General features: G+C 47.2%; 1 protein-coding gene across 4 annotated transcripts in view; it reads right to left on the bottom strand.

The window, feature by feature from the left end:
- BRPF3 (bromodomain and PHD finger containing 3) overlaps positions 1–24979 on the bottom strand; it is a 45004-nt gene extending 20025 nt beyond the window's left edge. For 2 of the 4 annotated variants that reach the window (XM_054027014.1, XM_054027015.1), the window contains exons 1-8: positions 24770–24979; positions 13565–14966; positions 11379–11535; positions 9610–9741; positions 7115–7243; positions 6420–6732; positions 4296–4565; positions 2282–2785 (exon numbers count right to left, since the gene is read on the bottom strand). In XM_054027014.1, coding sequence (XP_053882989.1) covers positions 2282–2785; positions 4296–4565; positions 6420–6732; positions 7115–7243; positions 9610–9741; positions 11379–11535; positions 13565–14949 — 2890 coding nt within the window. In that variant the 5' untranslated portion in view covers positions 14950–14966; positions 24770–24979. The remainder of the gene's footprint in view (positions 1–2281; positions 2786–4295; positions 4566–6419; positions 6733–7114; positions 7244–9609; positions 9742–11378; positions 11536–13564; positions 14967–24769) is intronic. The other 2 variants (XM_054027016.1, XM_054027017.1) reach the window with 1 other exon arrangement.
- Between the last annotated feature and the right edge of the window lie 2287 nt (positions 24980–27266).

Genomic DNA, 27266 nt, shown 5'->3' with positions numbered 1-27266 from the left:
TCAAATGTCACTTTAACAATGAAACGGAATATTTAAACTTATTCCTCTGAACTCTAATATCCAAAGTTGGAAACACTCCCTAAGCTGCCCGGTTTTTCATTCTATACAATTGCAGAATTTACCAATTCAACAAAACATAACCCACATTGCAAGGACGTGGTGTTCTCTGATAAATAAATACAAATGCAGGATCATCTTTCAGCTTACACAAGAAACCATAAGGAGACACAAACTCCAAAGAACAGGCAGGGACACACCTACAGTGAATAGCCAGTGAGGGCTTACAGGTCACCTCGGAGGCTGAGCACCATCATATGAGATGCATTCCATGGACACCAGAAGCAAAATTCATAACTGGTGTTAGCAGATGCAACTCCATAGATTTCACCTGGACTGAATCTGGCTCTAGATACCAGGTCACACAAGTTTCAAACCAGGCTGTCAGAATTCTAACAGGAATAAACGTGACACTTCAGAGATGATCACCATATGCCTGTGTCAATGTCACTACAATCTCTGAACCAGTAAATATGGAACAAGGAGCCACAAGAAACATATTTCTGGGAGTAACCTGGTTCTAGTAAGACAGGTCATGCTGACCTATACGCTTCAGCGGTAGTGCAAACCCTATATACTACGTACACTCCTAATATTAAGATAAATCAGCCAGGTTTGAAGTTGGGGAAGGGACTGGATCAAAAAAGCAACATTTCAGCTCATAGGAAAAAGAAGTAAACACCTTCAAGTTGCAGTGGGGGAGGTCCAGGTTGGATATCAGGAAAAACTATTTCACTAGGAGGGTGGTGAAACACTGGAATGCGTTACCTAGGGAGGTGGTGGAGTCTCCTTCCTTGGAGGTTTTTAAGGCCCGGCTTGACAAAGCCCTGGCTGGGATGATTTAGCTGGGAATTGGTCCTGCTTTGAGCAGGGGGTTGGACTAGATGACCTCTTGAGGTCCCTTCCAACTCTGATATTCTATGATTCTATGACCTGTTCAGCAGTGGACTTCCTGATAGCCTACCTAACTTTTTCTTCTTTCTTAATTTCATCCTCTTACTCAGCTAAACCTAAGCCCACCTTGGACAGCTTTAGATCATTCTTCTCTGTCCTTTAAGTATCTGTTGTGTGTCCCCCAACCAGGAGTCACTGCTTAAACAAACTGTACTTAACTCATTTCTTTTAATCTTTCCCGATAAGTCAATTCCACCATTCTGATTACTTTTCTCTAAACTCTCTCCAATTTGTTAACATCTTTCTGGCTGCGAGATGTCCTTGAATGATTGCAATATTCCAGGTGCAAGCTCACTAAAGTCTTACAAACAGAGGTTACTCTTATCTCCCTGCCCTGTGATGCTTCTGAATATGCAGCCCAAAATCACATTAACTTTATTTGCCATCTGATCTTTTTCCAGGTCCCCCCATCGGTCATTATTTTTGCTTTGAATTGTTTTCACTCAGGTGCTCCCCCACACTTGGCAGCATCCTAAATTGGATCTCGTTTAGCATTTCCCACGCACATTTTGAACCACTAGAAGGGCCCTTTGTATTTTTCTCTTCTCTCCAGTTTTTGTGAGTTGGGACCATCTGTAAATTTAATTTAATTTAACATAGTAATGTCTCATCCAACACCAGATACCATGCTACGGAGAGCAGAGGCCCCTAAACCTCTATGGCCCCCCAGTACATTATGCTCCCCTGTCAGGGCCTTGGAGAGATGCCAGGGCCTAAACAAGTCATCGCTGTGGTAGGGAACTCTCACTCCTAGAGGGGGTCCGTCCATGTTCAGCTTTTAAGGCAGAGGGGAGTGCAGGAAAGCATGCATTTCTAAACCACTACTGGGGACTTTACTCAACCAGACACTTCTAAGAAGCCCTACATTCAAAAATAAATAAATCACCTGCTGAGATATTAGTGCCAGGCTCACTGGGAGGTGGAAGAAGAGATGCAGCCTTTGTTGAGTAAAGGGGAAGCTCGCACACTTGCAAGCCACTTTCCCTCCACCACTTCTTGGCTGGCTACTGGAGTGCAATTCCTCTGGATAGATTCCTACCTAACCATAGTTTCCCCCTATTTATTTAGCACTGGAGTCCTACGATGCCCACTAATCACCAATCAGTTCAACAACCCCTTTGCAATGACTAAAGGAAGCAGCTGACCCTATGGGAGTTTGGAGACCATCTTTACAAAGGCAGCTGTGCCAGCTGGCCAAGAGAGTGGTGACCAGGCAGCCCTGCCCAGACTAGCTCCAGACATCAGAGGAAGAAAAGCCCAGCGGAGTCACCTGTCTCTCCTGACTGCCTGGGGGATTTCTCGCCATCACTCGCGCTGCAGCTCCCACTCCGCAGCCGTTTCCGGGCCTGTCGTTCGCCCTCCGCACTGGAGGGGGAAAGCTGTCCGCTCTGGCTGTGGTCCTCTCCGTTCTCCAGGGGGCAGTCCAGGCCCCTCTGCAGCTTCACCCCATTCTTAGCTTTTTTAAAAAGGACAGACGTACGCCTGCCCACGCCACTGAACGGGGGGCTGGCAGGAGCGTCCATGGCCTGAAGGGCCAGTCCGTTCAGCCCGTTGTCACTGAGCAAGCGTTGGAAAGCGTGGCTCTCCCTCTGTAGCGCCTTCTTATCAAAGAGTTCGCCCTCCGATTTCATCCGCTTCTGCAGTCTGTTCAAGGATTTGCTTTCACTGATGGGTTTGAGCGTTGGAGGGTCCTGCAGAGAGTCCAGCTCAGACAGGGAGGGTGCGGGTCCCGTGGGCTCCAGGGTGGGTGGATGTGGGGGCTTGGTGTCATCTGCTAAAGAAAGAAAGAACCTGCTTGAACATTTTAGAAAGTGTTATTCCCCAAAATACTGACAGCAACTCTACCCCTTTCCTATGACGACAGGAAAGCCATGGGCTCAAATGATAACAGACGCCTGTCATTCTCCCCTATGGAAGGCACCCCGATAAAGATACAGGTCAGAACTAGAGTGCCCCCAGATGGAGAGCAAGTCCATCTTCTTCCACACTAGATCCAGCTGCCATGTCGGTTGCATGCCTCATATCTCTACGGCCACTATCTGGGTATTTTATTTCCAATGTATGAAAGAACAACCTCAGATAGTAAGACACAGCAAAGCAGGGGAGTGACAGATGTGAGACACTGGAAGCGTAGAAACTTCTAAAGACTATTATTTAGAGATATGCCATACACCGTAGGCACAGGGATTATTCATAAACTTGTGCTTCTATAAATGTTATATGCATTTTTGTGAGCGAGAGATTGTATTTAAGCTCCACGGGGGGAGGGTTATCAAGCTTCCTCCAGGGACTACAAACAGAGGGAGATAATTACTGCAAATCCAGTGACAAATAACTCCAGAGAAGTACCACCCCTGGGAGGAATTGCATAAACTAGTTCAGGCCAGGTTTGAGAGGCCAGCAGACAAAAAAAGGGCTTTTGGTATAAAGAAGGAGCCTGAACTGAGCCACAGCGCCTCATTTTGAACCTCAAACTGACATGAAACTGTAACCAAGAGGGTAAAACTCCGCTGGAAAGGTCTGAAGGACTTTGGGAACCTACCAGGGCTCTATCTGGAAGATGGGATACACCTGGTAAGCGTTGCATGAGTGTAGACTGTATTGTTTTATGTTCTGTTTTCTCTCTATTGCTTTTGTCTTAAAATAAATGTACTACACTTTGTGAAAGCTAGCTAGTCAATGGTAATGCTGTCAGAGTCCCTGGGAGAGCACGAACCACAGGTGCTGAACTACGGTCAGACCTGCTGGGATAGCCATAGAGAATAACAGGGGGATTGCAAGCCTAAATCCCCAGCCCAAAGAGAGAGGGACGGGGGTCTCCACCCATACAGAAATGATGGCTGAGATCTGAGACCTAAAGGAACATCCCTTGAGCAGACCACGGGAGGGGGAAGAGATGCAGTGTAACCCAACCTGTGACATACTCCTCCAACCTCTCCTCTCATACTCTTCCAGCCTTTCCTGAAAGGCTTGTAACCCCATTCCCAATTCCAATCCCTCAAACGATACAATCCCGGCAGCAGAAATCTATGGCCTATTCCAATCGATAAAGTACCATGAAGTATCAGGAAGGTTTCTGATGCCCTACATCCCTTGGACAGCCTGCTCCAGATTGTTTTAAAAATTCGTTACATGTGGCCCATACCTCTTTCTGATACAATAAACGCACTTTCCCAGCACACAGATGAATGATACAATCATCTAGCCAGTCCTCTGCAATCCCCAACAGGTTTCCCTTCCTGCCCAGGCTGCAGTGTTCTCCATTTCCCTCGGAAACCTCTCACCTTTCTTCCCATCATCGTCCTGCTCTCCCCTTAGCGGTTTGTCCAGCCCCTCCTCCCGCGAGGCAGGCTCTCCATTTGGCATGGTCTTGTTCTGTTGCTGGGCCAGCTTTTGCCGGATGGAGTTGATCTCACGTCTCAAGAGCCGGATGCGTCGAGTCCGGGCGCCGCTGGACCTCATGGTGCTCACCATGTCCAGCTTCTCCAGCAACTCTTTCAATTGCGCCTCCAGGGAAAGGTGAGCCCGATTCTCGGGGACGAGAATGTTGTCCACTGCACCAAGAGAAGCAATGTTAAGAAGTGATTGCTGACACCTTGTGTACTCAAAGAGTGAAAGAAAGGCGCTCTGTTCCTTGGAGGAGGAAATTCCACTGTACCCAAACCAACCATTCCACGTCACAGCCATGCATCTAACTATAAGGATAATTATATCCTTTCAAGGCAGCTTGTGGAATCCCTGTCATTGGAGGTTTTTAAGCACCGGTTGGACAAACACCTATCAGGGCTGGTCTAGGTTTACTTGGTCCTGCGTCAGTGCAGGGGACTGGACTAGATGACCTCTCAAGTTCTCTTCCAGCCCTACATTTCTATGATTCTTCTCATCAATGCTATTTGCGAACGCTATGCCACTGGTGGAGGACTGAAGAATTCTCAGGATCACATTCCAAGAGGGATGCGTCCTTTAGGAAGCAGATCACAGACAGAGAGCGAGCTCCATGGGAGGGATGGGAAGCAGTAGTCTGAACTAAGTTCAGCAAAGTTATTTCGTACTGCATGGGGTTGGGAACAAATGCTACAGAGATGCAGATTCGTCTCATGGTGGTTTCTACAACTGAAGCAATCATAAGTTCAGGCCATGCCAGGAATAAAGGTCTCTGTGACAAGACTGTTGCTACGGTGTTTTCGGTATTCTGGGTCACAATCCCACCATACCCATGCTGTCCCCTTCACAAAGAATTCCTCCCATCCCCCTGCCTCAACTCCTTCAGAACATGCCAATTCTTTGACTACCCAGATTGACCTTGTTGAGAGAGGGCATGTGGTCATTATGTCCAGTGCAAGGAGAAGGGTGAAATGAGGTTAGACTGGGCTATCTGCAGTTGTGACTCAAAATAATCATGGAAATTAGAAATGGAAGACACCCTCCCATTCCAGCTGCTGGCCAGGACAGGATTGTCCCTACAATAAACTGCCCTACAAGCATGTAACTGATTTCTCTGTGAGATGCACTGGAATGCCTTTCTCATACATTTTAAATTCCAATAAACCAGCCTCCCAACCTAGGTAGAGGTCGGGGAATGGTGGGCCAATTATATAAAGTACAAGGCAGCCTAAATCTGCATGAATTCATCTTTTCAAGGCTCTTTAAAAATACCCAATTTACACTATGGCCGTGGCACGTGGATTCCACAGCAAATAGTGAACCCGTGGTCTTGTGGTCTGGGACTAAGGGGAGCTGGCTTCAATACCTGGCTCTACCACAAACTTCATAGAATATCAGGGTTGGAAGGGACCTCAGGAGGTCATCTAGTCCAACCTTCCTCTGTGACCTTGGGCAAATCACTTAATCTTTCCATGCCTCAGCTTCCCATCTGTAAAATGGGGATTAAAAATGTTTCCCTGACTCACAGGGAGTGTTGTGAGGATAAATTTGTGATTGTTAGATGCATACAGCCGGATTTTCAAAGTAGCTCAAGGCCACATTTCCAAGTGCCTGGCATCCCCAATCAGGGCCAGCTTTTCCAAAGTGCTCAACAGCCAGCAGCTCCCATTGCAGCACTGCAGACTTTCAAACGAGCTCAGCACACTACGGGGCTCTTTTGAGAAGCTGCCCACTTATTTAAGTCCCTAAAGAGGAGCTAAGATTGTTTGAAAACCTGTCCCTGGAAGTGGGTGTTAAACTCATCTGAAATCTGGCCCTTAGATGCTACAATAATGGAGCCATATAAGTGCCTATATAGGTAAATGGATGTGCCCAAATCTTACACCTCAAATGGTGGGTACAGTTATAGCCCAGCCAAAGTAACATGGTCAGAATGATGGCTGGTCCTACACACAGAGTCTAGGAGTCTGGCTTTTACTGGACTATTTGCCAATCCTAAAAATAAACAGCCCAGGGGAACTCACCATCCTCCCAAGAAAAGCGATAAAAGTCTTCCGTTTTGGGTGACTCGGGCAGGTGAATCCCCACATCAGTGTCAAAGCCGATGTTTTCAGCCTGCCGTCGCGCATGGCGTAATATCGCTCCTCCGAGGTCTCTCAGCCGGACAGCTGCTCGGTGGAAAATCGTGTCTTTAGCATTATACCTCATGCAGTTGGTAACTATAAGGTTAAAGTCTTCCTCAAACTCATCCAAGGTTCGGTACAGGTGGGACTCCAGCTTCCGCCTCATGGTGGAAAAATCCATTGGATTGGAAATGAATTCCAGGTAATCTGGAACCTAAACATATAAAACCTGTACAATTACAAAAACCATTTACTAGCCAACCAGAGCGCATCCATCATAAGCACTCTTAATGTCCTTTCCACCTGCAGAAGGGGTAGTGTCTCCAATGCACATATACTCCACCCAATTGAGCCAGATGTGCCCCGGCTCTGCAGAATGAAATTACTTGACTGAGATGCTGTAGTAAGCTTCCTGAAAACAATGCCTAGGATACCCCGTGTGAGCCTCCTTTAGAAATTCTTTAGCTCATGCTAACTGAGGACAAAGATGGTCTGAGCTCTCTCAAAACAATGCCCTGCCCCTGCCAACTATGACACCATGTGGGCTTCCTCCCATCTTCAAAGCAGTGCCCTTAGCTTATAGGAAAGATACTTGCCTCATTCAGGTTAACGGGCTCTGCAAAAATCTGAGCCGGATCCTTCTCCTGCAGCAGGTCCAAAGTTGTGCGCAGCAGCACATTGAAAGGAGTCAGCTGTAACTCCATAGCAGCCTGTTGAACTTTGACCTGGGAATGGTGGAAAGGAATCACATGCAGTTATCAAAAATGGAAAATGCAAGTGGCATTTCCCTTACTTCTGTTAAATTCCATTCCATTCACTGACGGCAACCTCAGACCTTTTTAAACTCGTTTCTGAAGCACGTTTGATCAAGTGCTTGTTTCTTCTGTTTGTAATGTAGAAATTAACAAAAATACTGTGCAGTATACTGAGTCATATAGCTAAAGAAGTTGCCTTCTTACCGTCTTAATAAAAATAATTACAGTCCAAGTGTAATATCTGATACATCCTCTATCGGGGAACTAAACCTTGTAAACTGGGGCGCTCCTAGTTAGTCTATCTCATAACACTAGAACAAGGGGAAACCCAATGAAATTAAAAGGCAACACATGTAAAACTGATAACAGGGAACACCTTTTAACACCACACAAAGTAACCCATGGAATTCCCAGCCTCAAAATATAAGATCAATTAGCAGGATTGTTTTTTTTTTTAAGGATAAAAGATTTAGGCATTTTGATATGAATAGCAACATCCAGGGTTACATTAGACAAAATAAATAGATTATAAGGGATATAAACTCTCATGTTTCTGGGCATAAGCCAATCACTAACTAGAAAGACTCTAGAGGTAGGCTATTCAATAGTTGTCCATCAGAAGATTTCCTGCTCCTTCCTCTGAAGCATCTACTACTGGTTGATTTCAGAGACAGGATAATGGACTAGATGGACCATTGATCTGATCTGATCTGGCTGTGTTTCTATTTCAAGGACAATGGAACTGAATGAAAAAATATATTCCTCCTTTAATTTCTTAAGGTCCCTGATACTACAGTCCTTCTGTATGGCATTAAAATCACCAACCCAATGTCTATGGAAAGGACTTCTACTTATGTGAGGCAAACTTTATTTTGTGTGTTAAATGACAAGACAGCAACAGTAAGAGCCTGGACGACAACACAGAAAGAGCTTTACAGTGACAGCATGATTATACTGTATTTCCCACAACATCAAAGATGAATCTGTATGAAGACCAAAAGCTAGGACTGCCAAGAATGTATATTATATACATCTAAAAGCTGTGCTGAGAAGCAGTTCCAGCTACCTGAAAGGGGGTTCCAAAGAGGATGGATCTAGACTGTTCTCAGTGGTACCAGATGACAGAACAAGGTGTAATGGTCTCAAGTTGCAGTTGGGGAGGTCTAGGTTGGATATTAGGAAACACTATTTCACTAGGAGGGTGGTGAAGCACTGGAATGGGTTACTTAGGGAGGTGGTGGAATCTCCTTCCTTAGCGGTTTTTAAGGTCAGGCTTGACAAAGCCCTGGCTGGGATGATTTAGTTGGGAATTGGTCCTGCTTTGAGCAGGGGGTTGGACTAGATGACCTCCTGAGGTCCCTTCCAACCCTGATACTCTATGATTCTATGATTCCATGGTAACTTTTCCTTTCCAAACTATACTGGAATTTCACTAAACTGTTTAGGATGTAATTACCTGTGATACAGACACATCAAGATATCAAAAGCAAAAGGAAACAAACAAAGGAATGATTTTTTACCCTCCCACCCAAAGGATGTCAGCATTCACAGCAGGATAACCCCACTCCTGTAAGTCAGGAACAACATAAACAGGATGAACCAGTGCTGGCCCCATCAGAAGATCTCGGTCAAAAAATGGATGGAGTCCAGTCAGCTGTCACTAGAAAGGATTTCCAACTGGACAAGCTCATAAGCAAAGTAAATAATATTGAAACCAGGATGGAGAGTGTGGAAGAAATCTGACCACGCAAGCTGGTATAAGTTTGAAAAACTGCAAGGACAAAAGAGAAAACTTTCCAGGTTAGTAAGTGGTCTAAGTTTAAAACTGCCTCTCTCACCAAAAAAAAAAAAAAAAAAAAAAAAAAAAACCAACAACACCTCAAGGTAAGACATGGGAATCTTTGCCTTACCAAATGGAGAGGAGGAGGGTTTAGGATCATTCTTGGTGTGACGGTTACCAAAATACTGGAATAAACATTAAAGAAGATCTAGTTTCTGTTGCACAAGCATCTGGTGCATGCTCAGGACAGAAATAGCAGGGGCGTTGCAGGTCATGATTCAAATGCACAGGTATATAAAGAAGCTTGCACAGCACAGTGCCATCAGTTAGCCTCTCCCGAGCACTGCAAGTCAGCAAGGGTCTGATTTGCAGAGGTACTGAGCACCTGTCTCTCTCCCTCAGACCTCAATGGGAGTTGTAGGTGCTCAGCACTTCTGCAGGTCAGAACCTGTGCAAAGAGAAAAAGATTTAAGAAAAGCTGCTGTGTTTCCTTTCCTCTTCCAGCTGCAAGTGGAGAGGCGCATGAGGCTGCAGGAAAGGCCCAGGATCTACCTACCTGTTCCCGTTTGAGTTTCTCCCTCTTACGGATCAGCTCAATGAGCAACCGTGCTCTCTCCAAATCATGCCGCAGTTTCTGCCAGTACTTCAGTTCCTCCTTCACTGCACTGGTCTTCTCATCCTGCTCCTTCTGTCAGGGGTAACAGTGGGATGAGATGAAATGCACATACAGACTTCTTATGTTGTCTACTTTTTCCAAGTGTCTCCGCTCCCATACTCTTCCTCCTGTCTACTTCCATTTCTACTAGACCCCATCCACACTACAAAATCAACTGGGTTTAAGCACTATACTTAAATAGCAACCTGATCATGGTAAAACAGGCATTTGGTCTTGTCTGTGTGGACAGGTCTAAACCAGGTTATAACCACATTCCAGAAATAAGATCTAGTCCATGTTCACTCGCACTCTCACTCCTTTTATATAAAAGTCATTATTATTTACACTACCACTGAGCTTGGTGACCCATTGTGTTAGGTGCTGTACATAGTAGGAATGGTCTTTACCTCAAAGAGTTTACAACCTCGACAGACAGGGTTTAGTCTGTATGTATGGGAGAAAGGAAGTATTATCTCCTTTTTTACAGATGGGGAACTGAGGCACAGAGAGAATAAACAAGTTGCCCAAAGTCACACAGGAAGAGTCAGAACTGGGAGCTGAACTCAGATCTCCCAAGTTCCAACCCTGTTCCTCAACTACACAGCCAGCCTTCCTCTCTTAAGGTCCTTTTCTTTGCTTTTCAATTAATGACAAGAACATACTGATGTATAAATGCTCACCCGAGACAACCAATAAAAGACAAACACAAAGGAAGTACTGATGATTTACACTTGTATAAGTGTCTTTCACCCAGAAGCATTAATTTACAATGACTACTTACTGAAAACTGCTAAATCAATATATTAAGGAAATTTTGCACTCAAATTAAATTTTGCATTAGTCAGTCAGAAGTCACCACACAAATCAAATCTGTGATTTCCACTAAATATGGTAAAAATATATGTGCACAATATACACAATGCTCCACAAAGAAGTTTTACAGCATACAGGAATCACTTGACTTCACTACCTCATCAGCTACCACTGGTCTGGAACGCAGCCACTGTTTAACACTGCACGTCAGTTCAGAAGAGGAAGCGAAAAAGGCTATATCTGATTATTATTTAAATAGGGCCATAAATGTGCATTGGAGGATTTGAAATTGAAGCCGCAGGAGGAATTACCCAAATTGGGATTCGGCCAGGATTCTGGAGCTAACACCTCTTGTCTTGTGAATGGGATCTTTAATAGTGCTTGGTTTTATGATTCATCTGAAAGATGGTCCCACCAGCAGCACATCACACACTAGCACAATCCCAGGGCACTGATTCCATTCTGACTCACGAGGAAGAGTGCCACCCACTGAATCACCAGCACCATTTGTTGCAGCACAATGGATCTCCCATTCAAGTACTGACCTGGCCTGACTCCTTGAGTGTACCAACAGAAGGCAGCATAGATTAAGAAAGAGCACTCCTTCTCCATTGTAATTACCTTAAAGAACAGGGTGTTTCTCTAGTTCTACCGCTCATACCCATCCCAAATCCCCAATTCAATACCCAGAACTCATCACCTGACTGCACCTCTGCCAGTGCTCAAAGTTGAATTACATTTTTCCAGTTTCTCCACCCTGCTCCCCTTTCCAGTTTACCCCAAACTTATTTCCTCAACCACATTCCTCTTCTCTGCCCAGCTGCTACAGCATGTGGTACTGGAATGAGGGGTGGTACCTGCTCTGCGTTTCTTTGGGACTGCAAGTGAGAGTGGAGGCGCCGGATCAGAGGGACACCGTTCCTCGCCTGGCGCTTCAGCAGCCAGTAGTTGTGTAGCCGCTGCATAAACTGGTTCTTCCTCTGGAGAGAGAGTCCACTGCAAATTTTATTCAACCTACAGGAAACAAACCAGATCAGCAAGCAGACTACCCCGCACATCAAAGCAATCATCAACTTCTATGGACCATGATGGCACATGTTAAGATCTCCTGCTGCAGTAACAGTGTAGCACAATTTTGCAATGTTGTGTCAATATGCGTAAGAACCATACACCTAATCCACACCAGTCTGTGCCAATCTAGGGTCTTTCAGCTGTGAAGATAGCCATCTCTGCCTTCAGGAATGTATTGTTATTTTAACAGCAGCTCCGCTGGAGGCTCTTACCAAACAATAGTCATAGCAGGGTGAGAAGTATCCAATCACCAATTCAGCTCCAAGGGAGCAGTTAACTTTACTAGAGTCATTTAAGTTTCACATTATTAAGCGAGGCACACTAGGGAACAAACTCAAATGGAGTCCCAGGACAATATTCTTAACCATGTAATAATTATTAAACCATTTCTGTGTTTGTGCAGCACCCAGCACATTGGGGTCCTGGCCCACGACTAGGACTCCGAGGTGCTATGATAATACAAATAATAAACAATACATTGTATCTGAGCCGTTTCCAACAGAACATCTATTAAAATATATGGGGCATCTGGCTGCACTTTCCAAGATGCTAAAAGAAAATAGAGCACCATCCCTGCTCCGTGAGGGTGTCCTGGCCGAAATACACTAGGCCAAATTCACAGCTGCTATGACAATGATGCATTCGGCTCATTAAGCAGGATGCTTAGGAGCCATGAAGTGAGGAGTCAAAATACAGTGGCTTTAGATCAATAGGAAGCTACTTTCCATTGAGGCCCTGCTCACCCAATGGCTTGCAACCAAGTCTGAAACTATTTTAAAGCCTGGTCACAGCCCAACATGGTTTACGTGAACACTTTTGTGTGCTATAATTTGGTATAATTAGAGCTGGGTGACATTTTTCAAACTAAACTTTTTCTCGCAAATAAACACAGATTCAGGTCGATCAAAATACTTCATGAATTTGTGTCGGTTTTAGCAAACTATTTTGGTCAGGAAAAATAATTTGGAAATGTCAAAATGTTTGGTGTTGAGATTGCCGAAACACACCATTTCAGTATTTTGCACTAGATTCCTGACTAAGGCGCCACTGGCTTTCACAAGGCCCAAGGTGGAGATGCTGCTTCCTCTTATACCTATAACCCAGTGGTTACGGCACTCACCCAGGATAATCCTGGTTCAAATCCCTCCTCTGCCTGATGTGGCGCAGGGACTGGAACCTGGATGTCCCCCCTCTCAGGTGAGGGCCCTCATCACTGGACTCTGGGGCATTTGAAGGTAAGTCTCTCTCAGTCTCTCCCGTTAAAACTGTTCTACTTTGTACAAATAATTAAATATTCAATTCAAAGGGACTGAAATTCAGGTATCTCCTCCCCGCCACCAGGAGGGAGTCCTAACCATGTAGCTATCAAGACACTTTTTCACTCTGGCCCAATGAATATTAACAGGAGAGCTTGAGAGAGACCCACCCTAGAATAGCCAATAGCCCAGTGGTCAGGGTGCAAAACTGGGAGGGAAAGACCCATCCTCCACATCAGTAAGAAGGATTTGAACCTCTAGCCTGTAGGATATAGGAGAAAGCGGCAGCACCTTCTCCTCAGTTGTCTGAATGCCAGTAGTCCCAAAGTTCCCTTGGGAATGCAGCCCCCTTTGCTTTTATTTTATTTTAAAATGGCTAAAAAGGCCCCAAAATCAAAAGAAAACATTTTGTTCAACCCATAATGATATTTTTTTTGAATTTCCAGGTCTGGTGTTTGTTAAAGATCCCCTGGGAATGAGCTACAGTTTATAGCACAGTTTGGGCATAACTGCTGAAAAAATAACAACAGAAGCTGGTCCAATGAAAGATCTTACCTCACCCGCTTTATCTCTCTGTGATGCTACAACTGGGCCGACAACAGGGGGTGCAGTTTAAAGATTAAAGGGAAGACAGATGCTGGACTAACCCAGTCCTTAATACAAAAGACCTGGCCAGTCCCAGGTATCCACCAGAGAGCATTGGTGCCAACACTCACCTGTAAGAGGGGATCTGTGTGACTGTCACCAGTGGCATAGATGAACGCCCATCTGCCAGGTCACAGGCTTCCTTTTTGATCTTCTGCTTCAGCTTCACTTTGCTCTTCTTCAGGGATCCCTTGGGGGTGCCGGTGCCGTCTTCCTCCTCTCCTTCCTCCTTTGCGATGTCCTCCTCCCCTTCACTAGCAGCAGTCGTAGACCCTTTTTTCATTGTACCGGGTGGGGAATGTGCCCCACAGTAAGCCGTCTTGCGCACCGTGAAAGTTGTGCCGTTGATGCTGGTCTCCCTCATGGGTTCTATCTTCATGAAGAGACCAGCCCGTTGGGCACAGGTGACATGGAAGGCAGTGTAACAGTTCACCTTATGGCACTGGATAGCAGCTCCCATGCCCTTCTGCTTGCAGATGTAGCAAGTCAGCTTCCAGCGAGCGGGCGGGATGTTATTTATCCCTTCGATGGGCTCCAAGAACACAGTGTTTGCAAAGCAGACCTCGGGGATCCAGATGGCACAAACAACATGGGCCCAGCGGCCATCACTGGTCTGCTTAAAGGCTCCGCCTTTGTTTGGGCACAGAACACAATCAACCGGGCGAGAAGGGGACTGCAGGCAGCAGCGGCAAAGCCACTGGCCCTCTGGGATGTAGGGTACGCCATAGCACTCCTGGTGCACGGCCAAGTTACAGATGTCACAGAACAGGATGACGTTGCTATTGTGACACTCATCATCCATGCAGACACAGCAGACAGCGTCCTCATCAATCAGGGACTGCTGGGCCCCGTTGTTGCGGCTCTCCAAGTACGACTCCTTTTCCAACCGATCCACCAGCAGCTCAAAAGCGTCAGCAGAAACTGTCCCGTAGCCATCGTCCTTCCGCTTCTCATTAACCATGTCCAGCCAAGCCAGATCCTCCTCATCCATGTCATACTCCACCTCTGCATCGAGGTCCTCAGGAGGCTTCTCGATGTACCGGTAGTATGCTGCAGGCAGAGGAGGGGCATCTGGCTGGCTGAAGGAGTCCATCACCCGGAAGCTGGGCTGGGGTAAATGGAAAGATGTCCCTGGTGCATGTTTGGAGCATGACTCTTTCTTTTTGCCTTTTGAGGGAGTTTTCTTGGACTTGGAAGGGAACAGGGGCTGTTCACTGTTCTCCTTGTTGCTGTTGCACTCTGTGATATCCTGGGCAGTCAGCTCATCCTCCGTGATGATCTTTAGGGGGTCGTAGATGCTGATGCGATGGAGCCGTCCATCAATATCAACCTCCACTATCCGCTGGGCCTGGGCATACGTCAGAGTCTCCCGGGTAGGCGAGCATTTCAGGCTGTAAGGCGAGGGAGAACGTCTCCCCTCGGGGTTCTGCCGGGACCTCCTCCGAGGCTTCCTCATAGCTGCACCTGGAAACCCTGTAACACAACCCAGACAGAGTACAATTTAAGCCAGCAGCACAGATTCAAAAACTTACTCAGCACGATAGGAGTGAAACATGTCCACTAGAGGCTCAACTAATTTCAGATTCACTAAAGCACCGAAAGCATTTCTTCCTTCTTTAGATCCAAGGGGGCACACATCCACCAGTGGATAGGGTCTACTATCTCTCCCATTATGTTGTAGCATTGCATTGCAAATCCCCTCCAGGCCCCTGCTCTTATCTTTCCAGAGGATTGGCATACCACAGTACAACCAGCTGAGAAAGGCTGGAATGAGTTTGATGGTATTTTGTAGCAAGCTAAATGTTGTGCTTTGCCTAGCTCACAGTTAGAACTCCCACCAAATCAAATAACACTTTTTATATCTGATGGCATTGTCCATACATTAATAAGTTCATGCTGCACATGGAATTTTCCTCTATGTTCTTGTGCCTGTTGTTATTATTATTTATTTCCTGTAGCACACACAATGTGCTAGATATTTTCCAAACTTAAAAGCAGGCACTGTTCCTGCCCTGTAGACCATGGTACTGTTTTTACTCAACAGCTGCAGCAATACTTCCAAAGTCTGGTGAAAAAACAGTTGAGAATTCTACAGAAGAGGGTTATATGCCTATATCTGCAAGTAATATCCCACTGCTGACAGAATACATTATGTGAGTTCCAGATATAAGGCTACATTTCAGGAACCAGTCTTTTTTAAGTGGAGCCAGTCATAGTTCCTTTGGTTAAGGTTGCAACCAGCATTTGAATCTGGGTCCTATTTTCAACCCTTCTGTAAAGTAGTCCACAAAAATATTCATTTTAAAAATTCTCACACAGGCTCAGAGGGCTGCATTAGGCAGTGCTGCAAGACAGTGGTTGCGCAATGGGATATGGAAAGGGTTGGAAGAGATTAATCTGGCCAAGTGCTGTTTGAAATTGTCTCATGGCTCTGGAGCACTTTCAGGGTATCTACCGAAAGGAACTAGCACTGAAATAGATTGGCCTTCAGATTCCTGGCCTTCAGGAAACACAATTCTTGCTGCAGTCTGGGAATCCAATTTATCCTCGCTTTTTATATTGCAAATAAGCATACAAGGATGCAGCATGTCAGAACAGGTGCTTCTTTTAAACAGTCAAAGAAATAAAATAAATTAATAAATAATGGGTATATAATCCCAGACACAGCTCTCAGCCAAAGAGAGTAACGTCTACTGCTAAAATACAGTACAGAAGCTGATGACTGTTGCCTGTTCATTCATTATGGCACTACTCTTGTGTCTTGAAAACAATGAAAGGAATTACCGAGAACCAGGGACCTCATCCTCCACCCATGTGCACAATCATCCCTTCAGTGATCCCTCTATACTGAATATCACTAGTTTTTATTGGTAAATGCAACTCCCGATTTGCAAATCAATCTGGATCTGTAATAAACAGACTTCCTGGACCTGCTGGAAACATTAGCCCAAATGGGGAAAAGGGTGGGGGGAAAGTGGACAGACAGAGGAGTTCAATGCATGTGCTGGTGAAAGAGAGAGAGAGAGAGAGAGAGAGAGTGCGCAACATGGAGGCCAGTTATTCACTACAGCCAGGAAAAGACTTAATTTTTAGTAGTTATTTTTTAAGTTTTGTGTACGTACGCTGCCTAGCCAGTTGTCAAGGACAAGATGCTATTCCAGCACTTACATACCATCATGGCTGGTGCAATATAAATACTATACATAGATTAGAGATATAGATTGTCTTTAACTTAAAAATACCTGGGTGCACTGACTGACCAACACAACTGAGCTGAGCCTGCAATGAAAACTGGTCTCCAGCCTCTCTCTCCACAATGGCAGCTGTTCCCTCTGGAGCACTCTCGAGAGCGTGTAGGTAACTAGCCCTGTGTCTGCCTCCCAACATGCAGAATGGGCCGGAACCCAATAGGAACATGCAGAACGGGGCCCAACTGGCCGAGCAAAGCCAGAGGAAGAATTTAGCAATGTAGCAGGCCAGATGTAAGGATGAAGCATCCATTCCTTCTGCGATTTGGTGGGGTTCTCAAGGAAACACAGTGGGTGACAGAGATTAGGTTTCATTCCCAGGCTCAAGCGCTGACTGGTCAAACATGGAATAGGGGATGAGAGAGTAACACGGGAAAGGAGTTTTTTTTTTCCTCTCAAACACTTTTCAAACAGCAAGCACAACACGTTTAGGGTGATGATTTTTTAACAGGGAGACAGGACCGTATGCTGGTGCCAGAAGATTCAGTGGGAATTGAGGCAGCTGGAGAGAGGAAAGAAAATGCAGTAACAGAAATGCTATGGAGGAGAGAGGTGGGAAAGAGGCAGGATGGGAACGTTAATAGGGAGCAAGATAAATCACTTGAGAACAGCAGCCGCGCCAGCAACATGAAAAAGAGCTGTGGGAAGAAAACGGCCAAATCACAGGAAGAAACCCAGAAAGAAAGAGAGAGGAGAGAAAGAAAAACAGAACGTGAAAGCCTCCTGAAAAGATAAGTGGGCTCCTGCTTATCTCTTGCTGCAATGAGGATACACGAAGGGTCTGAACTGCTGCCTCACCCATATTTTATTTAAATATATAAATTCAGCCCTGCTTACAGACTTTGCAGCCATGAAAAAACATTATAAAACATAATTTGTGTTTAGCCCATTGCATGATTTTTGGTCTATAAAAGGCCTGACCCTGCAAACGCATATTCACAAGAGACAAGAATGAGTAAAGGCTTGCAGGGATCAGGCCCTACAACAGTAATCAGTTAGTTCTATTGGTGAGGGGTAAACAAGTTCTGGGAATGATGCTTCTAGCCCTGGAGTATTAATATGCCACAGCAGGCGGAGTCCAGGTTGCAGCCAGGACTAATGGAGTATCATAAAATGTAACCATGGACCTTAAAGCACTAATCAACAGGTAGTAAAGAATCCAATTTCATTTGTCCTGACTGAGCTTCCGGTTGTCTCAATTTTACTCCAGGGAGAATTATGCACAACTGCACATGCGCAGAATTTATGTCCCCCACTGGTTTCTTTGCTTCCCCGCAGAAAAATGACTTTCTGATGGGGAAGTAAAGCAATTATGCAAAAGATCCCCACTTGGGGAATGGAGTTAAGGGAGAAATGAACTCAACCAAGAAGAAAGGGATGTCCATGCAGCAGAGACAAGTTATCCTTAGTCAACTCCCTTCCCAACTTGTCACCTGTAAACCAATGGGAACAGAATACCCACTGCACATTCCTTTAAATGTTCCTGGCCTCCTTCCCCACTGCAAATCAGCCAGGCTTATAAAGAGTGAACTGGAGAACACACAAGGGAGGGACTGAAACATGGAAAACAAGGATTTCAGAGACACAAGTGAAACTGGAGCCTAAAGAATTTAAATAGGCCCCAAGTTTGGTAAACAGAATTAAATTCCACTACTCATGCCACTAACTGAGCATGCAGTCTCCATGTCCTCAAGACTCTGTTGCAAATACATGCATGCACCCAAACCAATCACAACGTTTACCTCCTACTTAGGCCTATTGAGAAAAGTGGGGTTTCTCTCATCACAACTGGCTGTCATAAAAAACAAGGTTATAAAACATACCATCACTTAATACTATGCAGAAGCATTTAAAAAGTTACTGAAACTACCGCCAATGAGAGCGGAGTGGCTGGGTCAGAGAGGGCAGCTGAACCCAAAAAGTTGTCAGGGTGTCAGCATAACCATCTCTGAAACCTGACTCCAAAACAAGGAAAGAATCTGAAATAGAGCTAGCCAAATGCTGCAGTTTTGTCTACATTAGCGAAATTTGCCATTCTAATTCTTTAGTCCTCCCAGCACTTTGTAAAACACCTCATGGTCATGAAAAAATTGCTCCAAAGGGTGTACATGTGTGCCAAAATACTTGCTTTCATCAGGGCTAAGTATTGTAGTGGTCTGTGCTGTTTTAGTCCCAACATGAACAAAGGTAATAGCATAAAGGTTCAAGCAGTCCTCCTCTTACTGTCACATGGTACACAGGTGGCTTTTCAAAAATCTCCCATATTGCACTGCTTCTGGGAACTGTGGCGAGGTACCTAGAAAGCACTACAACTGAACCAAATAGCATGACTGTTATGCACACACTGAACCATTTGTGCTTAACTTGTTTCTATCCCACCAGTTCATTCAGGAGCAGTCTGATTCTCAAATGTAAAAGTGGCCTGCAGCAATTCAATTACACAAACAAAGCCTCTGACAGAGGGGCCAAGTGCTATACTGATTTACATCCATGCAATACTGGATTTACCCCTTCCAGAATTTCAACACTATTTTCCATTGCCAACACACCCTCCTTCACCAACCCTCCATGCTCATTGTACACTCTTCCTATTCCATTCCACTCCATTCCTGTAACACCGTCCTTCCCTTCTGCTTCCTTGATGCCATAAAATATTTCTCCTCCCATGCCATTATGCCACACAATTTAAGGATTCCTAAATCCCATCCCAGAGACACCACTTCACTTTCTACTGGTGTCCTTCTGGAGCTATTCTGCTGCGCTGACAACAAAGTCCTCCTTCCCCAGCACCAGCAGCTCAGTATCTCTTTGCTAATCCATTTCCAGTGCCACCAAGCTTCAATCCTTGCTTAGCTAGCTGCAGGTCTCACCTTTCCTCCACTCCATTTCCAGAGTAACAAGGCCACAACATACTTGCCATCAGCCTACACGCCAGCCATTTGACCCCCTTTCTCTACCTGCAGCCTGGTTCTTCCCCTCCCTCGCCCAACAGAGTTGCCAAAGGGGGTTATAGATCAGCCCCACCACCTCCATCCAGCAGGACTGGAAGGAAGCCACTAAGACTTGTACGGGGGGGTATTCGGGGGCGATGGGGTTAAAATGTCTGAAACAGTATTGTGTGTGTTTTGTCCGTATTATTGGATTGGTTGATGTGGAGAGAATTAAGCTGGCTTAAGAATGGGTGCCATGGAGTGAAAGTCCCTCAGGGAGTGGGGGTGAGAGTACTAGGGTTCCCCACAGCTAGTAAAGGTGCCATCTGAGTGGGAGCACCACGGAAAACAGGAGGCTGCCCTGGGAGTTGCTGTGTTTTATGACAGATTTAAGTCCTGCCTTGGAGAGGTTCTAATCTGGACACCAAGCCCCTCTGATAAATGTCTTAGGCTGGCCAAGAAGGTTGAACAATGCTGCCATCAGCTGAGGATATGGGGGACTCCAGGCAGGCATGGACTCCGAGAGCTTAGACCCCTCGATTCTTGTGGTGGTGAGCAGAGGCAGCTAAGGCAAAAAGAAAACTCCAGGCACTGACTGAGGCAAAGGTGTAAATCAAGGCCAAGATATCACATCCTGGTTCCTTTGGTTTCACCAAATAATCATGCTCAGGAGAACAAGGCATTGGTGAAGAGAAGCAACAGAGCAGGATCCACGCTATCAAATACAGGGTCGGTGGCTAAAGAAGTTAGTACCACCCATGACTTAATAATGGATGAGGCCCCTGACTTTGCATGCAAAATATGAATGGTGCTACAGGATCATTGTTGGCACATTTGACTCCAGTTCTCTGGTTCAGCATGAAACAAAAAGGTATCCAGGAGGAGGTGTTGTGCTTTTTGCATCTGATCTCAAATGCAGGCTGTCTCCCCTAACACAGCGAGGTCTGTGTGTGTACACCATGTGTGAGTTCTGGGAAGGGGCTCCAATGGGGTGAGTGCGGAGGCCCACTGTGGCAAGATCAGGTTCCTCATCACAGTGGCACTAGAGTCACTGATAATGCTTTGTGATTTCAATATCCCCGTAGATGATGGTTCTTCTGGATCATTCCAGAATTTCATGCCATGACAACCATGAAACTGCCCCACATAATTGCAAGCTCCATTTGTAAGGGTGGACATACTCTAGATCTGATATTTGCGTCAGGGGGAAGAGGTTAGAATGATGGATATTTCCTGTCAGGAGACAACCGCATGCTCCTTCAATCTGAGATCAGGATGCCCCCATCGCACAAGGGTGATGAACATGTTTTGATGGTTTGCCCTAGAGCACTTCTCAAGCCGTGGACCAGCTGCGGCCCAATCAGCACACAGCTGTGGCCCATGTGACATCCTCAGGGCCATACAGGTAGTATATATAGTGTGGATGTGGCCCACATAATACACAGAGAGTTGCATATACGGCCCTCAATGGTAAACAGGTTGAGAACCAATGCCCTAGAGGCTGATGGAACCAGCAAGTTTCCAGGAGGTCTTGAGGGAGAAAGCTGTTCTTCCAAAAGACCACTCTATTGATAGCTCAGTAAGACTTTATAACAATCTTTTTTTCTTCCACTACAGACAGTGACCCCCTAAAGGCCCTCTTTCTCTGCTGTCTTCGGCTTCACAAATGACTTTGGTGAACTGTGACAGACAAAGCAAAAGGGGAGACTGCTAAAGCATTAGAAGCAGAAGTCTAAAGCAGAGCCTGACTGCTTGTGGCACACACAGCTCTTAAGATCGTATGCCATGGCTGTGCTAAGAAAGGTTTCTTCACTTCCACCATCGCATCTGCAACGTCTCGCACAGCAAAACTGTTCCAAGTGACGGCTGACAGCTTGGTGAATCCTCACTGCCTCCCCTCAGTTGCCAAGTCAAGTTTCTCTTGTGAAGTTTTCATGTTACGTTCCAAACATGAGCAATTTTGTCTGCACTGGGCTATACTATATCTTGAGAGGACACATACACACACTGTCTTCTCTGCTGAGTTTCAGCCAGTATTGCTTGCTGAGATTATAGACATGCTGGGTCCGCTTCGTGTCACAACCTGAAATCTGGACTCTTGTCATTCCTGGCAGGTGAACACCAGTGGAAAAATTGGATCCACTGTTAATCAAGATTGTCAGTTTCCCCAGTGTTGAGGCCCATACTCAAGAAATCAATTCCTGATGTCAACAATCTGGCTATCTATCCACTGCTGTCCCAGCTCCCATTTTCAGGGAAGGTTAATTAGGAGGGTAGTGACAAGGCAACTCTGGCAGTCTGATTCCTTAGATTCTACCCAGTCTTGCTATATAGGCCTGGATATGGGGTAGAAACTGCATTGATTATGTTAGCCGCTGATCTCCTGCCTCCTGCTAGTAGTGGACAAAGTGTCCATACTGATTCTTTTAGATCTACCAGAACCCTTTGATACAGCTGACCGTACAATTTTTTGGTTTCTTTTGCAGACATTAGCAGGGATGAATGTAGCTACTCCTGGGCAGTTCCATTCCCATCTTTCTGAGAACTCAAAAGACAGCTGACGGCAACTGTCCCATGTCACAATGGATCTCGTTTGCAGGATGCCACGTGGGTCAACAGAGTCAACTCTTTTGTTCAATGTGTATAAGACACTCCTCAAAGAGGGTAAGGGAAGTGACATGGGCTGCACTGTATTCAGTACACTGATGACATCCAGCCCTACCTCTTCATCCTGTATGACACAGAGAGAGCAGCAAAACAAATTATTGAGTGCCTAGATGAACCTGGGACTTGAATGAGAGTTGGCTGGATACAACTCAATCCAGACAAGACTGAGGGTATGTCTACGTTACCCGCCGGATCGGTGGGCAGCGATTGATCCAGCGGGGATCGATTTATCGCGTCTAGTCTAAACGTGATAAATCGACCCCCGAGCCCTCTCCTGTTGACTCCTGTACTCCAGCGCCTCGAGAAGCTCAGGCAGAGAAGACGGGAGAGCGGCAGCAGTCGACACCGCAGTGAAGACACCACAGTAAGTCGATCTAAGTACGTCGACTTCTGCTACGTTATTCACATAGCTGAAGTTGCGTAACTTAGATCGATCTCCCACCCCAGTGTAGACCAGGGCTGAGATAATGTAGGTGGGCTGGAGAAAGCAGCTGGAATTGTTTGGGGATCTTATTTTAGCACCCCTCATTCACAGAGTGCAATTGCCATTTGCAAAACAGGTGAACCACTTGAAGCTGTTGTTATATCCTGGGCTACTCTGGATAGCCCAGGCAGCAGATGTGGCCAAGAGGGCACTTTTTCCCACCTACACCAGGCAAGACAAATGCGACGTTTTCTCTCCAAAATGGAGTTTGCCATAGCTTTCCATGCCATGAAGGTAAGATTGCTGTAATGTGCTCTTCATGGGGCTGAGTGCTAGGACCATTCAGAAGCTGAGGATGGTACAGAATCCTGCAGCCCATTTATTAAATGGAGTTACATGATGGGAACACATCCGATCAGTGCCCCATGATCTGAATTGACTTCCAATAAGCTTCCAGGTGGAATTCAAGGGGTTGGTTTTGCCTACAACCCCCTAAATGGTTTGGGGCCTGGTAACCTCAGGGACTGCCTCTCCCTCCATGACATGCTGTTGCAACTGAGATCAGCAGAGATGCTCAAACTGCCGTTCCTTTGATATAAAGAAAAAGCAGCAGCTAGCAGGGCATTCTCTATGAAAGGTCCTCCGTTTTAGAATTTCAGTCCCAACCTTGGTCAAACCACTGGAAAGCACGTGCAATGAGCTGCAGCAGGTGTTAGCAGGGGTGATCTCTGCGCATTGTGAGAATGGAGCATGCCATGGGTAATATCAGGTCTCTGTAGGAAAGCCTTGGTCTCAGGATGGGTTTGGTGCACGTAGAGAAGAGTGGCAAACCTCACTATGGGGGTCCTCTAGACTCCCAAACCAGGGATAGTGTGCTTTCAGTGAGTCATGTCAGGCCTCACCAGGAGAATCTCTGCTCCCATGGTGGGGATAGTGTAGGCAGTGACCTGAGTCAGACCTCAGTAAGGACACCACTAAAGGGGGAATGTTGCATGCAATGAGCTGTGCCAGCTGTCAGCAGAGGAGACTTTCTTAGCGAGGATGATACAAGCAGTAAACTTTGTCAGGCAACACATGATGCAGGCAATGAGCTGTCTCAAGACTCAGCACTGGATGGTGCATACAACAAGCTGTCAGACCTCAGCAAGGAGCCTCTCTCAGGAGAATGGTACATGCAATAAGGTGTATCAGGCCTGAGCAGGCAACTCTCACCAGGGATGGAGTATGCCAATGAGCCATGTCAGGTCTCAGCAGAAAAGATCCTCTTATGGAGGATGGTGCAAGCAGTGAACTTTGTCAGGCAACAGATGATGCATGCAATAAGCTCCCAGGACTCAGCAGGGAGCCTCTCTCAGGGGATGGTGCATGCAATGAGATGTGTAAGGACTTAGGCAAGAGCTCCTCTCAAAGGTCTGATGCATGCAGTGAGCTGTGCCAGGTCTCAGCAGGGCGCTCCCCCCCAAGGCTGAGGTGGGTCAGCCCATGGCAGGGGGATGGTGCAGGCCCTGAGCTGTGCCAGGTCTCAGCAGGGGACGGAAGGGGTGGGGTGGTCTGTCGCTTTTTCAGCATTCTCGAGACCTTCAGCGGGGAAAATCCCTCCTCTGGTTACACTGGCGGAGGGAGCCCGGGGGGAAGGGCAGCTAGCTCTCCGCTGCCATTGGCTGCTGTCGCCGTCCATCCGACCATTGAGACCAATGATAGCACAGGGCCTGTGGCAGGGCACGAGGGGTGGGTCTCGGTCCCGCCTCGGCCAATGGTGTGGGAGAAGGTGGGCGGGGCTACCCCGTTCGGGGGGACAAGATGGCGGGGGGGTTATTGCCCCAGCTTTCCCCCCCCCGGCCGCCACCCCTTTCCGCTGCCCCCGCGATACGGCGCCGCAGAGGCGGCCGCGCTCCCCCCAGCCCCGCACGCGCCCGGCCTGGGGAAGGCCGCCGCCCCGCCCGCTTTCCCGGGTCACCTTCCCGCGACCCCCGGGGTGGGGTGCCGGCCCCGCGGGCTCCGCTTTACCTGGCCGCGCTGCCGCCGCCTGCTCCTCCCTCCTCAGCCGCGGCGGCTCCGGCTCTCCCGCGCCGCCTCCCGCACGGGGCGGACGGGCTCACAGGGCCGGGGAGTGCGGGGGGGGAGACAAGATGTCGGCTGGGTCGGGTCCGCTCCGCCGCCTGCGCTGCTGTCGCCTCAGCGCCGCCTCCGCATGCCCCCGCCGCGGCGGCTCCGAGCCTGGCCGGCCCGGCCCCGCTGCTCCCCGCGCCGCGCCTGGGGCCGCGCTCGCTCCGCCGCCGCGGCTCCGGCGGCTGCTGCTGCGGGGGGGAAGCAGGGAGGGGGGGACAAGATGGAGGCGGCGGCGGCAGCGCAGCCCGGCCGAGCGGAGAGGGAAGGAGGCAGCGAGAGAGCGGGCGGGGGAGGGGGCTGCAGCAGCTTCGCTCCCCCCCACAGGCAGGGACCGCCCCCCCTCGCTCCCCCCTCCCCGGACACCACAGAGCGGGAGGCCCGGGGGCAGCGGCCTCTCGGGGGGGGGGAGGGGAGCGGAGACTGCCCGGCTTGAGTGCCCCCACCCCCGCTGGGCTGAACTGGGGGGATGGGCCCCCTGCCTGTAGTGTGGTGAAGGGGGGGAGTAACTGGGGGGGGGTGACCTCCACCCCATATGTTAAGTTGCGGGGGTGTCCTCGTGCCTCCAGGGTAGTGAAGGGGCAGCTTCAGTGTGCCCCCCTTCTTTCAGTGTGCTGAAGTGAAGGGCAGCCTGGGGGTACCCCCACTGGGCTGAACTGGGGGGGTGTTCCCCTGCCTCCAGTGTGCTAAAGGGGAAACAGCCTGGGGTGTGTTCCTCCCACCTCCAGTATGCTGAAGTGAAGGGCAGCCTGGGTGGATGACCTCCACCCTTATATATTAAGCTGAGGGGGTGTCCTCCTGCCTCCAGTGTGCTGAAGTTGGGGCACAGCCTTGGGGTTGACCCCCACCCTCATTTGCTGGACTGGGGGTAGTTTGAGGGTATCCCCATACCCATATAGGGGGCCTACCCTGGGGATGTCACTACACCCCAATATACTGATGGGCAGCCTTAGGGTGTCCCCACCCCTGTGGTGGTCTGAGAAGACAGGTGAGTTATCCTTCCCACACACACAGCAAGCTGGGGTTTTCTCCCTTCCCATTCCCCCAAAAATATGCTGAAGGGTCAGCCTGAGTGCCACCTCTCACACTCTGAATGCAATCTGTGTACTGACTGCTCTGCCACCCATTGCACCCCTTTTCAACCCCACCTCAAAGGCAGCCCAGAATCTTGTCTCTATTGCTGTTCACCTGAATGACCAAGTTTAAACAAATGGCCGGAACAATAAAATCCACATTTATTTTGTAGTGTAGCATTCATACAGACAGTCACCTAAAGTATGGGGGAGTTACACATAGAACGGCAAGAGTAATTAAGGTTTGGGTACAGAAGAAACTAGGTTTTGAGCTGGGAAGTCAGTGAGGTAGAACAAGGGTTCCCAAACATTTTTTTATATGTAGTATGCCCTATGAAAAGCTCTCATGGACATCCCACCTCCCACTCATGATCATGCATAATATCCCTGTATAGAATAGAATGTATAGAATTAGGTGGAAAATTCTGGTTAAATCTCAACAAAAAATGGAAATGAAAATTATACTGATTTTTCTCCCCTTTACTGTCCTATTCTGAGTTTTAGCTTTTGATGTAATTTAGCAGTGGAATATGAGACAGCAGCATCTGACAGGTTTGCAACACACCCATGGTAGAAGGATCCCAGTTTGGGGGAAATAACTGTTTAATAACACTGGGAAACTTGTGCTGAATATTGTAGAGAAGGACATGCATGTTTTAGCACCATATCAGCTGCAAAATAAAAGCCACCTTTCTTTTCCAAACCATGCGTCAATGCATTCTTTTCTTTAAGAAAAGGGTAACCCCCAATTGCCAGAACTCACAACTCTTCAGTAACACATACTGGGTTATCTGCTGCACTTGATGAGTGCATCAATGGGAGCTTTAGAAAAAAAGGGCCAAGACCCGGTACTACAAAACTCTCATCAATTTTAGTGGGATGGTAACTGGCCCCAAATTAATAATTACTGTAGCCCCATCTTATTAATGAAGCATAGTATTATTTACAAAATAGATATTCCAAATATCTGAAGCAAGAGTGTTGGGGGGGGGCAGGGAGAGACCCTTCTTACTATTAAAATAATGTCAATAACTCATTTCCTTTGTTCATGTTAGAACTTCATTTTCATTTTAAACAAAGTTTTTTTGTGTGTGTTTACATATGTTTGGCATATACAGTGATGTAACTTGTACCAATTGCTTTACTTCGACCTCAGCTCTGGGTCTCTTTAGCCCCTTAGGCTACTTCTACATCATGAGCTAGGGGGATGATTCCCAGCTTGCTCAGGCACTAGCTCTCACGTGAGCTAGCACACTAAAAATAGTAGTGTAGCTGTGGTATCATGGGCCATGGTAGCACAGGGCTAGCTGCTCCAAGTACATACC

This window comes from Malaclemys terrapin, chromosome 4 (genome assembly GCF_027887155.1).
Source record: "Malaclemys terrapin pileata isolate rMalTer1 chromosome 4, rMalTer1.hap1, whole genome shotgun sequence".
NCBI classification, from domain to species: Eukaryota; Metazoa; Chordata; order Testudines; family Emydidae; genus Malaclemys; species Malaclemys terrapin.
The sequence above is the reverse complement of the archived record's forward strand: the minus strand, read 5'-3'. Positions and strand labels throughout refer to the sequence as shown.